The following is a 15,085-nucleotide window of genomic DNA, read 5'->3' on the forward strand; positions in this document are numbered from 1 at the left end:
CCCGTGTCAGCATGCTACAAGGAGAAAATCTGCGCAAGTCTTCTGTCAACGCCGCTTCCCGCGGACGTGGCCGTGGGCGTGGACAGCAGGGACGCGAACGCGGGAACAACAACGATGGCGGGAGCAGTGGCAACCAGGGCCAGGCTCGTCCTGGTGGTGGTGACCGCGGCGACGGTGATCTCGCTGGTGGCTACAACAACGGCTACAACGACGGCTACAACAACAATCGTCGGCCTAGATGTCAGCTGTGCAAGAAACCGGGCCATGAAGTCATTGACTGCTGGCACCGGTATGATGAGGACTTCGTGCCCGATACACGACATCCTGCTGCAGCCACGCGGGAGCACGGTGGAGCTGACGGTGACACGATCGGGTACGCTAATTCTGGTGCTACGGATCATGTCACAAACGAGCTAGAGAAGCTTGCCCTCCGAGAGAGGTACCACCGCAATGATCAGATTCACACCGCAAGCGGTGAAGGTATGGACATTCTTCACATTGGTCAATCTTCTATTAATTCCCCTAGCCTTGAACGTGATCTTGTCCTTAAAGATGGTCTTCATGTTCCACAAGCCGATAAAAATCTAGCTTCCATGTCTCGTTTGACCTCAGACAATAATATTTTCTTTGAAACTTATCCTACCTATTTTTTCATAAAGGATCGGGCAACGAGGGAGCTCATCCATCACGGTAGATGCATTCGAGGATTATACCCCATCACATCAAGAGTCTTTGATCGAAAGCGTCATCGTCAAGTTCATTCTGCCATTAAGCCCTTATTAGCCAAATGGCACCAAAGATTAGGTTTAAATATATTTAGGTTCTCTGGTAGATTTAGTTCTGCAATTAATATGCCATGGTTTCTTGGAGTGAGGGATCAAGCTCTTCTTGGGATGACGATAGTGTGACTGGAGGCCTTTTCTCTATCCACTCAGAAAAATTCTTTATTGCCTTGTCCTTCTTTCTCTTCGTATTAGGAGGGTCAATTGCTGGCAAGTCACAAAGACCCACTGGCTCCTCTAGCTCCGCTAGCTCCGCAATGAGTGTTGTTAATTTAACCTGGTCTTTTTCCATTTTCTTCCTAGAAAGCACCTGCTTCTTAGTAAACTCATCTAGTTTTGACCAAATAAATTCGTATTTGCACTGCTGGTTCTGCTTGCATAACTTTTTGAACAAGTTCATCAACCGTTTGTTCTTGAACCGTGAGAAAAAATTTGCACCCAGATGGCGCATGCACCACCGGCTTTGCAAGTCCTTCCAAGGTGTTGACTCGTCAGCTGTTGGATTACTTAGTGTCTTCACAGCCTTTAATATACCAGGATGTCTGTCATGAATGACACACATGTTTGGACGGTCCTTCACGATAACAATTTTAACTTGCCGGAGGAACCATACCCAGCTCAGAAAGTTCTCGCCCTCCACAAATGCCATGGCTAGTGGGATGACTTGGTTGTTCCCGTCCACATCAATAGCAGTAAGGATTTTCCCTTTGTACTGACCAGTCAGGAATGTACCATCCAAAAGCATCACAGGAGGACAATGCCGGAAAGCTTCATTGCACAAACCGAAAGAGAAGAATACTCGTTTCAACACCTTGTAATCTGATATAATCTCCAACCTCGTGTGTTGTATGTTGATATAAGTGTCGTGATTCCTCTCCTTTAGTATGTCAAGGAGACTGACAACATTATCATATGAGTCGAAGAACGTCCCAAACCTTTCCTCCATAGCCTTCTGCTTAGCCCTCCAAGCCTTCCCATATGGAATGTCATAATTCCATCTGACCTTCACTGCTTTGTGGATATGTTTTTCTTCCATATATTTCTTCTCAACTATCTCAGTATACACGAGTTGCGCTATGAGAGTTGAACTCAGGTTTGGATGACGAACCAACAGATTTTTTCTCACACAATTATGTGGGATCACATTGGTGACAACCGAGTGGATGTTATACTTCGACACGTGCCCGTGCACCTTCGCATGACAACCAATTTGAACACAATTCATGATATATTTTGTTGGAGTCGATATGTGTGTCCGAAAAACCCTATGCGTAGACATAGCCCACCTTATCACCGCATACTTCAATTTTTTCTTCGTGTCAAACATAGCCCCGATCTCGACTTGGTTCAGATTATATTGCCATGGAATCTCATGGCCATCGTTGACAGTAATGGCATCGGCTATGTCCTTATCCCATCCAGAAGGAATTGGTACCTCCACTTCATCCTTGGAATTTTGAGAATCCAGATCCTCCGCAAACCCATCCTTGTTCTCTTCCTCCATCACCCTCTGCATTTCATCGCCTTCCTCATTCCCATCAGCAACACGAGAGCCAGCTAATAGTATCGACTGAATACTCTGCCCAGTCTCATTGTGTGGCACATAATATGACTCTTTCTCGGCTTGGCTAGCATCCACATCCGGTGCCTGTGACCCGGATACATGACTACACTGTCCTGGTTCATACCCCACGTTGACTTGTATGAAATTCTCCTCCTTCGCCACTGGTTGCACTAGGACATATGGGTGGATTCTTCGGCCTCTGGAACGACTTAACAGGGACAACCAATGCTGGCTCCTATCTATCGGCATCAACTCCCACTTGACATTTTTACAAGATTGGGTCCACAATGCATGAATACTGACGGAACACACTTCATGTTCCAGCCCAAAACTAGTAGTCAACCAATGCTTCAACTGTCTAGTGTCCAGTGTGTCCGGGTCTGAAAGTGTCAGCATGCCTTTTTTAAACTCGCTAAGATCAACCCCCAACCCATTATACAGAACATTACCAGGGCTGTAATAAACAGTCAAATTTACAGATTTAGACATTTTCACCTGTGAGACATTGCGAGCTTGTCATTATTCGCAATGAACAAATTTATACAAACATAAACCTAGGTACACTAAATAAACCAACACTAAAAAGAACCTACAGTAAAATATCGGTATACCTTCCACGCGTGTGTCCCCTTCTTCTTACTCTCCACCTTCTTCTTCCTCTGCACCACACCACCTCCTCACCTAACCATTCACAACTCCACCACCTCACCATGGTTTCTCCAAACGAACAAAAAACTACCGCATGGCACAAAATGAGACTGTAGGCCGGTGGAGGTGGGTAGGATGTATTGATTCTGCGGATTGAATAGGAAAATGGGCGGAGGATGGAGGAGATCGGAGGGGGGCAAAATGAGGGAAGAAAAATGAGAGGGAGAAGAGGAACCAGGAAATGAGGAGGAAGAAGGCTCAGCAGGGCTTATCCCAGGCCTCCTGGCGGCCGATGGGCCCTCTTTGGCCAACCCGAGGCCGACAGGTGGCTCTTCGGCCACCCGTAGGCCGACAGGCCCACTTCGGCCTCCCACAGGCTGACAGGTCCCCCGTCGGCCCACCAGAGGCTGACGGGGTGTTATTTTTGAATTTTTTTAAAAAGCACATATGCTTTTCGAATTTATTATAAAATACGTAGTAGTTTTGAAAAAAATCGCTATCGTGACCAACTCCAGAGCGGATAGGATCGGGGTAGGTGGCACCAAGGGGTCGGGGATCCTAGCATCAGTTGAGGAGACCCTCACGCATGGTGGTAGCAGACCACCCAGGCGAGCGAGGAGGCGGCGGTGGTAGGACCTTCATCCCCACACACGTAGAGTCCTCATCTACACTATACTTAGGATGGTGGGGTGAGGCAACAGAGTTAGAAGGTAGGGGATATGTAGGAAATATGCATGCCATAGAGGAAGTAATAAATGTTATTATTAATTTTCATGTTCATAATTATGTTTATATTCCGTTCTACAACTGTTATGGTTCTCGAGTGTGCAATAACCACGATGCTCAGAGGAAAACTCATACGCACGTGTGGAATAATAAACAATAAAATAGATTCCTGGTCTCGCCTCCAAGTCTAGCTCAAGTGATCCATTATTATTTTATTTTCCTAATCATTGGCATGACTATGCCGGAAATTTTGAGGACACAATGTTGGAATAACACTTGTGCTGAACTGACCCAATTGTTGTTATGCTACGAGATAAATTCATCACAAGTTAATGGATTATAACAAAGAGAAGGTTAAACATTTTCATAATTCCTTAGATCATGAGTGTCGAGTTCCTTCATACTTGCTTCATTAATTTTGGGGTTTGTTGAACGTCATATGTAACACAGTGGCTATTACGGAGGCTTACAGATTCACATAAAAGTATGACAAGGGACTAAATAGCTCAAGATTGGGATTTTCTCCTTCGACGATGGAGAAATATTGTTGGACCCCTCTTCATGTCACGATATTCATCATCATCAAATATTTCCCTCAGTTAGAGAATCAAGGTTATCAGTCCAGTAGGAGTATCCAAGCTAGAAAAATCAACATCAGCTACACACACCACACAAACAAGATTGTCCCCACTGCAAGATTGAACCCACTACAAACACCACTTCCTCTGAGTAAAAACCCATCAAACTTGGCCAAAGAAAATAGATCATCGGAAAGCATAAAAGGTTATTTAATTATACAATAAAAAACCTCAAAAGCTTCAATTGTTTTCAATTCAAAATCTAGTCATAAAGTGATAATTCATCATATCCCACCACCGATTACGTCAAATTGATCTCGATCATGTGAGAAGCTCATGGCAACATGGTATTGAAGATTAAAAAAAGGAGAGTCGTCTAGCTATTACTATGGACCCTAATGTCCTCATGGAACTGCTCACGCATCATCATCGACGCATCAAGTATATAAAGAAGACTTCCGCAATGTCTTCATCCTCGGGTAGAGCTTTAGAACACGCCTCGAGATTGGATCTTCGCAAAACAGGAACTAGCGGCGGCGATAAAATTCTTCTAAAAATACAACTGTTGTTTTCAGTATTTATATGGATTTATGGCAGTAGAATCGAGCAAAGGTGGTTCTTGTGGACCCCACACTCCCAAGCAGCACGCCCTAGGGTCGGGGCACGCCACCTGGTTGTGTGGGCCCCTGGTGGTCGTGTGCTTCTTCCACGAAAAGCTTCTAGCTAGGTGTAACACCCCGGACACCCCCGCCGGCGGTCGTTACTCCTGGTGGGATCTAGACTGGCCCCACATATCAATACTAGTCTTTTCTGCGCACTTTCTCCTCACTCATGCGCACCCGGGATCAACTTCCCGGTCGGTCACCCATCCTAGAACTACTCCAAGCCAAGCACGCTTAGAAAAGAAGGAATTCCTTATTGATATGAGTAGTCTATCATCCCTAATAAGCCAGGCTATCACATACACCACCACTTAGAGGAACCGACGTCCTCGTCGGGCCACAGGAGCGTTCCCTCTTGGTACAAATGTCTGTGCATCCAGTCCAGTACATGTACCATGCCGTGTGCCACGATGGGTCACAAACGTCATGAACAACATGACTGCGCACATGTCCGCAGACATCCGTGTAACCGCGAGGGTCGGCTCTGATACCAAACTTGTAACGCCCCAGACACACCCGTCGGCGGTCGTTACTTCTGGTGGGATCTAGACTGACCCCACATATTAATACTAGTCTTTTCTGCCCCAAGTCAAGCACGCTTAACCTGAGAGTTCTGTTCGAATGGGCTCCCGGAAAAGAAGGAATTCCTTATTGATATGAGTAGTCTATCATCCCTAATAAGCCAGGCTATCACACTAGGGTCTCTTTTGGTCTAGAAAAAGTGTCAAAAATTGGCATGACCATTCTAGATATGGATTTTTTGCGTAACCAAAAACAATCAAAAACAGAAACTTGCACTGGGCACTAAATTAATAGGTTAGTCCAGAAAATTAATATCAATTGCATAATATATATACAAAAGTTGTAATATAATAACATGAAACAATTAAAAATTATAAATACGTTTGAGACGTAATAGGCAAGGGAGAACTCGATGCACAACGGATTGTTAGGACAGAGGTAGAGGGGCCCCTCCATCGACATCAGCTTGTCGTGCACACTCTAACTGAGGCTGGCCATAGTGAGGGTATCATAGCTAGTAACATAGTATTGGGACTAGCAAATATGGTGATGTGGCAAGTAATTAAAGAAGAGAGAGAGGATTATAGTAACATAGGTAGATACTCCCTCCATCTCGGTTTATAAGTCATCTTAGGTTGTGCATCGCAACCAAGACGGAGAGGGAAACAAGAGAAATTAATGTTAACTTGCTAATTAATACCATTGCATGCAATGAATTGACCAATGCATGTCGTGCTAGTTAGTCTCAAGTCATTAAAAACATGCACGCCCCACGTCTCTTATTGGTTGATTCCTTTATTCAAGTCAAAAAAACAAGAAACGAGATGAAAGTTAATGCATCGTGCCTAGTGTTTTGGGATTATTTGATTTTCGTAAGATGACTTATAAACCGAGACGGAGGGAGTACCGTAACATGTTAAATGCTATACTACTATGTGTCATGCATGTCAATAAATGAGCTCACCTATGATACTAGTTTATGATACTATGCACTATGAAGGTAGTATCATACAATAGTAACATATGCATGATATTACTATATGTTATTCTCCACTATGAGCAGCCTGAGGGTGCGAGACAAGACCGAAGGGGCCGGGAGAAGTTACCTTTGTCGGAGCAGTACGACGGGTTAACACTTTAACACCCTAGCAGGAGGTGGAGTGGTGGGGCATGAGAAGATGGTCGTCCATGTTGGAGTTATCCGGGCACAAGACATGAATATGCACTCGACCCTGCCACACAAGGTAGCGATTGTCAATCTTCCATATTGACTCTGAAACCACCGTGACGATGCAGGCTTTCTTGGCCCCTTCCACACACCCATGGAAGTAGAATCACCCAAGAGAGAGGGAGAGGCGGTCGTCTAGGGATCAATATGGAGCGCGCCACAATGAAGTTTTCTGCAATTTATCAACCCGAAATGAACCCCGGTAGGTCAACGTGAAGCAAGATTGGGGTTGGGGATTTAAAATTATAGGTGAGTAACTTCGCGATGACTTTGATGGGTCAATTGCAAAGTGAGATTGGGCAGAATCCGGAGGCAGAGATGGCCACTTCTTTTGTGGGGAGTAGGATTATGAGCGCCCTATTTATACTTTCCATGTTGATTGAGTGGTTATGGAAATGACAGTTGTTAAAAGTAGATCTTGGCACGTTCTAATAGTAAAAAGTCTTGTGCGTTGTGCCAGCTTGCCAGTGAACACACCGGAAAATTCTCTATTAAAGCTTACCATCGGGTAAGTTACAGTCTCTTGCATCGTTGTGGGCAGCACAAGTAAGATATGTGCCCTATGCAAACGAGCATCATGTATCCTAACCAGGCAAAAAATGGGTGCTAAAATGATCGACAGGATAAAAAAACCAATTGATCAGTCAATGCAGTAAAACCCAGGTACAGTACTGAAGCTGGTAGCATCATCTATCTCTATAATTTGTTGTTCAAGTCAACATCAAATTTAGGAGTCTCGTTGTTGCAGCATGTTGAGTTCACTGAGTTCAAAAGTAAATACATATACACATCCGTTCACACATATTTCATGCACCGATCGATACGTTAAGCACCCGTTTCGTGTGTGTGCGTGTGCGGGAAAGCAACAGCAGCACACACCAAAAACGCAAGTCGAACGCCACGCTCATCATTGAGCAGCTCACTACAAAAGACCATCTCATCAGACCCTTACACCACAACGGCACTATGGCTACCACCAGCTCCGTCCTCCTCCTCCTCGCCCTCGTGGCCCTGGCTGGCCTCGTCGATCTGCAGGCCGTCGCGGCCGCGCCTACGACCGTTCGCGCCGCAGAAGTCTCCTTGACGACGGGCATGGCGGATCCGGAGCTGGACGGGACGATGCAGTGCGTGATCGGGTGCTTCACGAAGGTTCTGGGCTGTGCCTTCAAGTGCCTGCGCGTGCGCAAGGGCATCGACCTGCCGCTCTGCGTCATCGGCTGCAACGATCGGGGCATTGTCTGCATGTTCAGCTGCGGCCGCACACCCTCCCCGCCAGGTCCCAAGCCGCCAGTGCCGCCTGCTCCCACGCCCACTCCGCCAGCGCCGCCTGCTCCCGCGCCGACACCCACGCCGCCAGCGCCGCCTGCTCCCACACCCACACCCAAGCCGCCAGCACCGCCTGCTCCCAAGCCCAAGCCGCCGCCTGCTCCTAAACCCAAGCCACCGCCTGCTCCCAAACCCAAGCCGCCGCCTGCACCCACCCCCAAGCCACCTCCTGCACCCACCCCCAAGCCACCTCCTGCACCCACCCCCAATCCGCCGCCATACCCCAGTCCACCCAGCCCGCCACCGCCACCTGAGCCCACCCCCAGCCCGCCGGCACCCCCCGTGCACCCAGCTCGCCTTACACCGGCGGAGACCTCCACCTACAGCGACAATTACCATCCATGATTCATGTGATACTAGTGCAATACGGTATAAGTGTTAACTTCAGAAATATACATGCGACATGGAGGTATCCAGATATATAAATAGTGCTCGATCGATAACTTATTACTGAATTTGATCAATTTTATATATCTAGTAGTTGTTTGTTACAATAGAAAAAATTGTCATATGATGACTCTACTGTGCTTATACTATTGAAGCAATATATATGTACATTGTTCTGAGACGACAAATATGTGATGATACCTTATTATATTTTTATCTTTACCTCTCCGTATCTAAAGGGAGTACAAAAAACGTATTATATTTGATACAGAGGAAGTATTAAAAGAGGAGTTTTCCGTTAGCTTCCACCCGGTCAAGTAATTTCTGCCACCCAGCAACCCCCCCCCCCCCCCCCCCCCCCCCCCAAAATGAATCTTCCACCGGTTATCTTACAAACAAAGGTCTCACAATTCGTTTCTGGTTTATACCACTACATTTGTTACGTTGCATACACAAGTAGATCTTGTTCGCCCGCTACATCACCTCTCTTTCGGTCCTTCCTTTATTAGAGATTCTTTCTTAAACATCCCATATTCTACCACTTCGCACTCACTCAGAATAATTAGCCACGAATGTTGTCACAACACAGTTAATGTCACCGCGATCGAGAGCAATTGGTCACACGCCGCCACCTTTCAAATATTGCTTCATCCTGTAGCAAGGTGTATTAATAAAAGCAATTTCGGTGCAGCAAGGAGCCAACTTGTAGTACTACGGGATGCAACTTGAGTGTATATGAGAGGGCCAAGTTGTAGTACTACGTGATGCAACTTTAACGTTGTATAATCCAACTTCATGTGGGGCTACAACTTAGCAACCATGTTAACCAACTTATTGTGATGTGGAACTTGGAACTTCGTTTGCTTCCCCGGTCAATTGCCTAGCAGTGGATGCGGAATTCCCACCTACTCAAGGATGGCATCCATATCCTACCTCAGCTCCCATACCAGTGAGAGTGAGATATGTCACTTTGTTTACCGCCCTGGTCAACTACTTAGCAGTCAATATAACTTCTCATCCCTAGTTGTGGATATGCAATTTTCACTGCTGACACCTTGACTCTAATACCCTACAGGTGAGATGTGAAACTTTTTTCATGGCCCAGTCAACTATCACAGCTGATGTGCAACTTTTACTCGTGTTTGATGATACAATTTACATTGCTCGCACCCTGTCCCAGCTACCATGTGAATGGGATGTTTAACTTTGTCTGCTGCCCCGATAAACTACCTAGTCATCGATGTATAATTTCCACCCAACAGGAAGTTGGCATATATGACAATAAAGTTGTTTTGGCTAGCACTAAAGTTGATTCCTGGAGCACTAAAGTTGCATAGGAAAAAAAATTGTGAAAACATACTCATGCGAGATCTAGTGTTGAAGAGCTTGTGGTTAGGAACCTAAGAGTAAAACTGGATCTTAATTTTGATACTCAATTTGAAAGATATCATTTTTCTTGGAAAACAAAATAAAATGCAGATATAAGGCATAGTTATGTACATTAACTTGTCTCCATGCATGTTACCCTCGTTCTAGTCCCTGTATTAAGAGCATCTCCAACAGCCGCGCTTCGCGCCGCGTCCAAAAAATGTATTTACCGCGCGCGCTTCGGCTGGTTTAGCGCGGGGATAGGCGCTGGCTCCAACAGCCGTGCTATAATGCAGCGCGCGCGCGCCGCTCCAGCAGTGCCCAAAAATACAGCGCGCGCAGCACGCACAAACCACATATACATTTCAAAAAATAGGAGAAAAACGATCAAACAAACAAAATAAATCAACAATAAATAGTTATTACAACTCAAACAAATAGTTTATCGTTCAGTACAACAAATAATGCAATAAACACAACCAATAGTTCATGAACAATATAATACAAATAATGCAATCAAATCATGCTCTTTGTCGTCCATGCCATGCCCACCACTGTTCAATTAGATCCTTCTGAAGATCATTGTGCGTTGCGGGACGCCGAATGGCATGATAGGAGGCAACAAAACGGGCTACCCTTTCAGCCCTCCGTCGCACTTGCACGGGATGTCCCAAGAGCTCATACTGTGAGTAGTCTAAATCTTGGCCACGCTCATTCTCGATGATCATGTTGTGCATGATCACACAAGCGTGCATGATGTACCAAAGCATTTTTTGATCCCAAAATCTAGCCGGTCCTCTCACAATAGCAAATTGGGCTTGCAAAATCCCAAATGCTCTCTCCACATCTTTTCTAGCAGCCGCCTGAGCATTGTGGAAATCAAGATTTTTCTTATCTTCTGGCTTTTTCAACGGCTTCACGAAGGTTTGCCACTTTGGATAGATGTCATCCGCTAGAAATAGCCATAGTTGTACGTACGATCATTTGCTACAAACTGCAACGGTGGCAACTCACCATTCGCAATCTTATTCATCAGTGGTGACCGGTTGACAACATTGATGTCATTCAAAGATCCAGGCATTCCAAAGAATGCATGCCAAATCCAAGTCTCCTGATCGGCCACCGCTTCAAGGATTATTGTGGAACCCTTTTTTTGGCCGTGGAATTGCCCATGCCATGCCTTTGGACAATTCTTCCAACTCCAATGCATGCAATCTATTAAGCCAAGCATGCCAGGAAAGCCGCGACATTTGTTCATCGTCAATAGCCTTGCGGCGTCTTCAGCAGTGGGAGATCTCAAATACTCCTCGCCAAACACTTGCACAATTCCCACTGCAAAGCGCTTGGCACACATCATGGCTTGGCTCTCACCCATAGCCAAGTGATCATCAACTAGATCAGCCGGGATACCGTATGCCAACATACGCAAAGCGGCTGTCACCTTCAGAAAGGTGCTATGCCCGAGCTCTCCGGCGGCATTCCTCCTTTGCTGGAAAAACCGGTCATGGCTCGCTAGTTTCTCTGCAATGCGCTTGAACAAGTCTGTGCTCATCCTAAACCGGCGACGAAAATACGACTCCGGGTATGTGGGATTCTCCACGAAATAGTTCTTCATCAATCTGTTATGGGCATCAATCCTATCTCTCCAAAAAAATTCCCGACCCATAACCGAATCACCGTGCTTCGGTTTTTTTATTGATATGCATAGCTATGATCATTGCAAGATCCTCCTCCTCTTCCATATCAAATTCTTCTTCGGAAGAATCATACGACGAACTCATCTACAATGTTCAATACTATACTATAAAAACTACAATTCAAAACATGCACCAAATTCATAAGTTTGGAGCAATACATACCTTGTAGGCATTTTGTCAAACACCTTGCGGGCGCGGCGCGGCAGCGAGCGCTCGGGCGCTGTTCCTCGGACGTCGGAGGCGCGCGAGGGCCGGCCGGACTAGGAGGGAGTGGGGCGGAAGCGCGGCGGCGCGGGGAGGCCGGGGAAGCGCCTGAACGGTCGCCGGGGGGCGCGGGCGGCGGCCGCAGCGGAGACAGGCCGGGGAAGCGCTTGAGTGGTCGCCGGCGGGCGCGGGGATAGGCCAGGGAAGCGCTGAACGGTCGCCGGGGGCGCGAGCGGCGGCGGCGGCGCGGTCGGATGGGGGCGGCGCGAGAGTGGAGGAGCGAGCGCGGGAGCGCGGGAGAGAGCAGGAGCGAGCGCGGGAGCCGGCGCAGCAAATAAGGGGCGCGAGATTGCGTTTCGGCTAGCGCGCTGAACTGAAAATGGCGCGCGCGTCGTTTTTGCGCGCCCGCTGGAGCTGCCCGCCGCGTTGCGCGCGCGCTAAAACTGTATTTTTTTACGACGCGGCGCTTGTATAGCGCGCCTGTTGGAGATGCTCTAAGGTCAGCTATTTGCAAGCCCATTTTAGATTGAATGTCTTAGTCGAAAATCGTATTGGGACTGATAGGCGCCAGCGCCCCGGCCTAAATTTGGGCCTTGCACCGCGCATCCGTCCAATTAACCCATCAGCGGCCGTCGGATATGTCCATCTGGCCTCTCCTACCATTGTCTTCTCGTACAACTCCCCAAGCTCCCACGTGCAGAGCATCGCCTCGCCCCCCCCCCCCCCCCCCCCCGCGATTTCACCGACGGGCCTTGGTCGACGAGCTTCGGCGGGTCCCGATTGCATCACAACCTCAAGTTGGTCTCCCAGTGCGCAGTCACCAACGGATGAAACAAAAAAGCTTGCCGTCGATGCTCATCGCCGTAAAATCACAAAAAAAGGTCGTTGACCCAGAACAGCTTTTTTGTTGCCTCCCCCGGTGTTGCATCCATGGTGCTCCCTCTCTGCCACAGGCCGCAAAACACCGGTCCTCGCTGGTGCTTCCGACCCTCCGGTTTGCAGTATTAATGTGACGGCGGCATCGCTAGCCAGCCAAATCGGTGGTAACAAACAAAAACACTAGTTGTGGCAAAAAAGACACTAGCTCCAGCAATAATGGTGTTGTCGCAGCAAAACCAAAAAGAACAGTAGTAGCAAAAATGGTTGTGGGTTCCAGCAATACATAAGCCGATAGTAGCAAAAACTAAAAAGGGGACGGTTTCGAGCAAAAAACAGACGCCAGATGCAGCAAAAATCCCTGCCGGTTCCAGCTTACGTGGTTGCTAGTTGTAGCAAATCTAGGAGCCGGTTGTAACTTTCATGCTGCTGGTTGCAGCAAAAAATTACAGCAACGTTCGTTGTCGGCCGCCGTCCACACTGTTGTCTTTGGTTGTAGCAAATCTGGGTGTTTGTTCCAACATCTCCGGCATATGCTTCCAGCAAAACGGGGAGCCGGTTCCAGCACTGGTGGACACCCGCGATGGCAACTTCTCCCGTCGCTGCCGGTCGACGGGTGCAGAAAATCGGGGGGAGCAGACGACACACCACCATGGGAGAAACGAAAGAGCAGCATCCTGCAGCGTGTGCCCCTTCATGTAATTTTGGATCTCAGTTCTTTGGCCCCTGTCTATTTATTTATGTTCTAATGTTCGGCCTGCTTGATTCCTCCTTCTCTGTACGAAATTGCGGTCAGGTAGATTCTGAATATTCTAGCATACTTAAATCTGGATTTACATAGCTGAAGTGTGGGATTTCATCTAATTTACTCCAAGGCGATGATTCTGCTTATTCTATCATTCCTTAAATCTGTATGATATAGCAGTCAGGTAGATTGCTTATTCGATCCTTTTTTTTGTAACAATGTTCCCACAAACAATATTTATTTCTTTGTAGGAAAAGAAAAAGAAAGACACATTTAGATCAGTTCATTGGTTCTCAAAAGGGTGCTATGCATAAATTTGTTTTTAGGAATGCCACTGTGAGAATAAATATATATTAGTTGTTTATTATGTTGAATAACAACAATCAGATGAAAACATAGTTGAGGAAATTTCTGACATTGAGGATTCTGCAAATTTAGGTGCCCATGAGAATGTTTCTAATACCGAGAATCCAAAGTTATTAGGAGTTGAAGTATTTTTTTTCTGTTACAGTGTATGGGCCCATAATTTACAGTTTGCACAAGGGCCTATAGAACATCAGGGCCGGCCGTGACCCGGTTTATATGAAAAACTAGGCCAAAAACCACAGTAAATAACCCCCAACGTTAACTAAAACAGACCGCCTCCTCCTAAGTCCTAACATGATCGACCTCATTTCGGAGTGATTGAAGCATGATCTATGAAGACGCCTTCAAAAAGGAAAGTTTTGTGGTTGCAGTACCCGTCACGACTACGACGTCGACGAGCTCCGCACTTGCAACACCTGTCATGACTGCGACGCCGGTGAGCTCTGTGGTTGCAAAACCGGGTGTGAGTATGACGCGGACGAGCTAGGCAATTGTAGCGGCTACGGCGCCAACGAGCTCTATGGTTGCAGCATGACGGCAGCTGTGACCACCCCCTTTGCAACACCGCATGGGACTTTTCATGAGGTGGGTAGTTGAAACATCAGCGACATCAGCCACCGCTCGATTGAAGCAACCATGGCTTTAGTCATCAATCAATATTCCGTGCAACAATCTGAGCCCTCCTCCCAACATCGCCGCAAAGCCTCGGCGCATCGCCGTCCGCGCTGCTCAAAGTATCGTTCGATGGCTTGTAGCCTCCCGGTATCACCACAGTACATCGCCACACTGCTCGCAACAGTCTTCTCATAACATCGCCAATCCCACATGCACTGGTTGTCAACAACATGCAGAAGCTGAGCTCCGGACACGTCCACACTCGCAGCACTATGTGCTCCCGATTCTTGGCTCCAGCCGCCCTTTGCAGCAGTGCCCCTGATTATGGAGGTTTTGCTTGGGGATCCATATGGCATCGACGTCAACGACTAGGATTGTAGGTGCTTCCATGGTTGCGTGATACAAATAAGGAGGAAGCCCCCAACGGCAAGACCCAGGCGATTGCAACAGAGATAGAATAAAGGAGAGCGTGTTAACTAGAGGAAATATAGACGAGGGGGACCGACGTGCGCGCGGGCACACGAGACGCGTGACGAGCGTAGGAAGCGACTGTTGGGGTCGTGTTTACATGCGGATGCACCCAATCAATTCCCATCTTATATGCAAAATACTTCTGCTCACCCGACGGATCTCGCGAAACATCCACCATCTCGTTTACTCGACACGTGTCCCATAGACCGTAAACATGAAGCCCGCAACTCGGTGTTGCGTTACGGCAGCTCGCCGCCGGCGCCGGCCGTCCCTCCGCACGCAGCCAGCCGCACCACGAACGGTTGTAAAAATTTCTGCAA

At 47.4% G+C, this 15,085-nt stretch overlaps 1 protein-coding gene across 1 annotated transcript; it reads right to left on the reverse strand.

Annotated features, from left to right (window-relative positions):
• Positions 1-7,658: 7,658 nt before the first annotated feature.
• On the reverse strand, positions 7,659-8,601 carry LOC123428933. The gene has a single exon (XM_045113027.1). It carries the CDS (start codon positions 8,373-8,375, stop codon positions 7,659-7,661), a length of 717 nt encoding a protein of 238 aa, XP_044968962.1. The 5' UTR covers positions 8,376-8,601.
• Between the last annotated feature and the right edge of the window lie 6,484 nt (positions 8,602-15,085).

This window comes from Hordeum vulgare, chromosome 2H, assembly GCF_904849725.1.
Source record: "Hordeum vulgare subsp. vulgare chromosome 2H, MorexV3_pseudomolecules_assembly, whole genome shotgun sequence".
Classification (NCBI taxonomy): Eukaryota; Viridiplantae; Streptophyta; class Magnoliopsida; order Poales; family Poaceae; genus Hordeum; species Hordeum vulgare.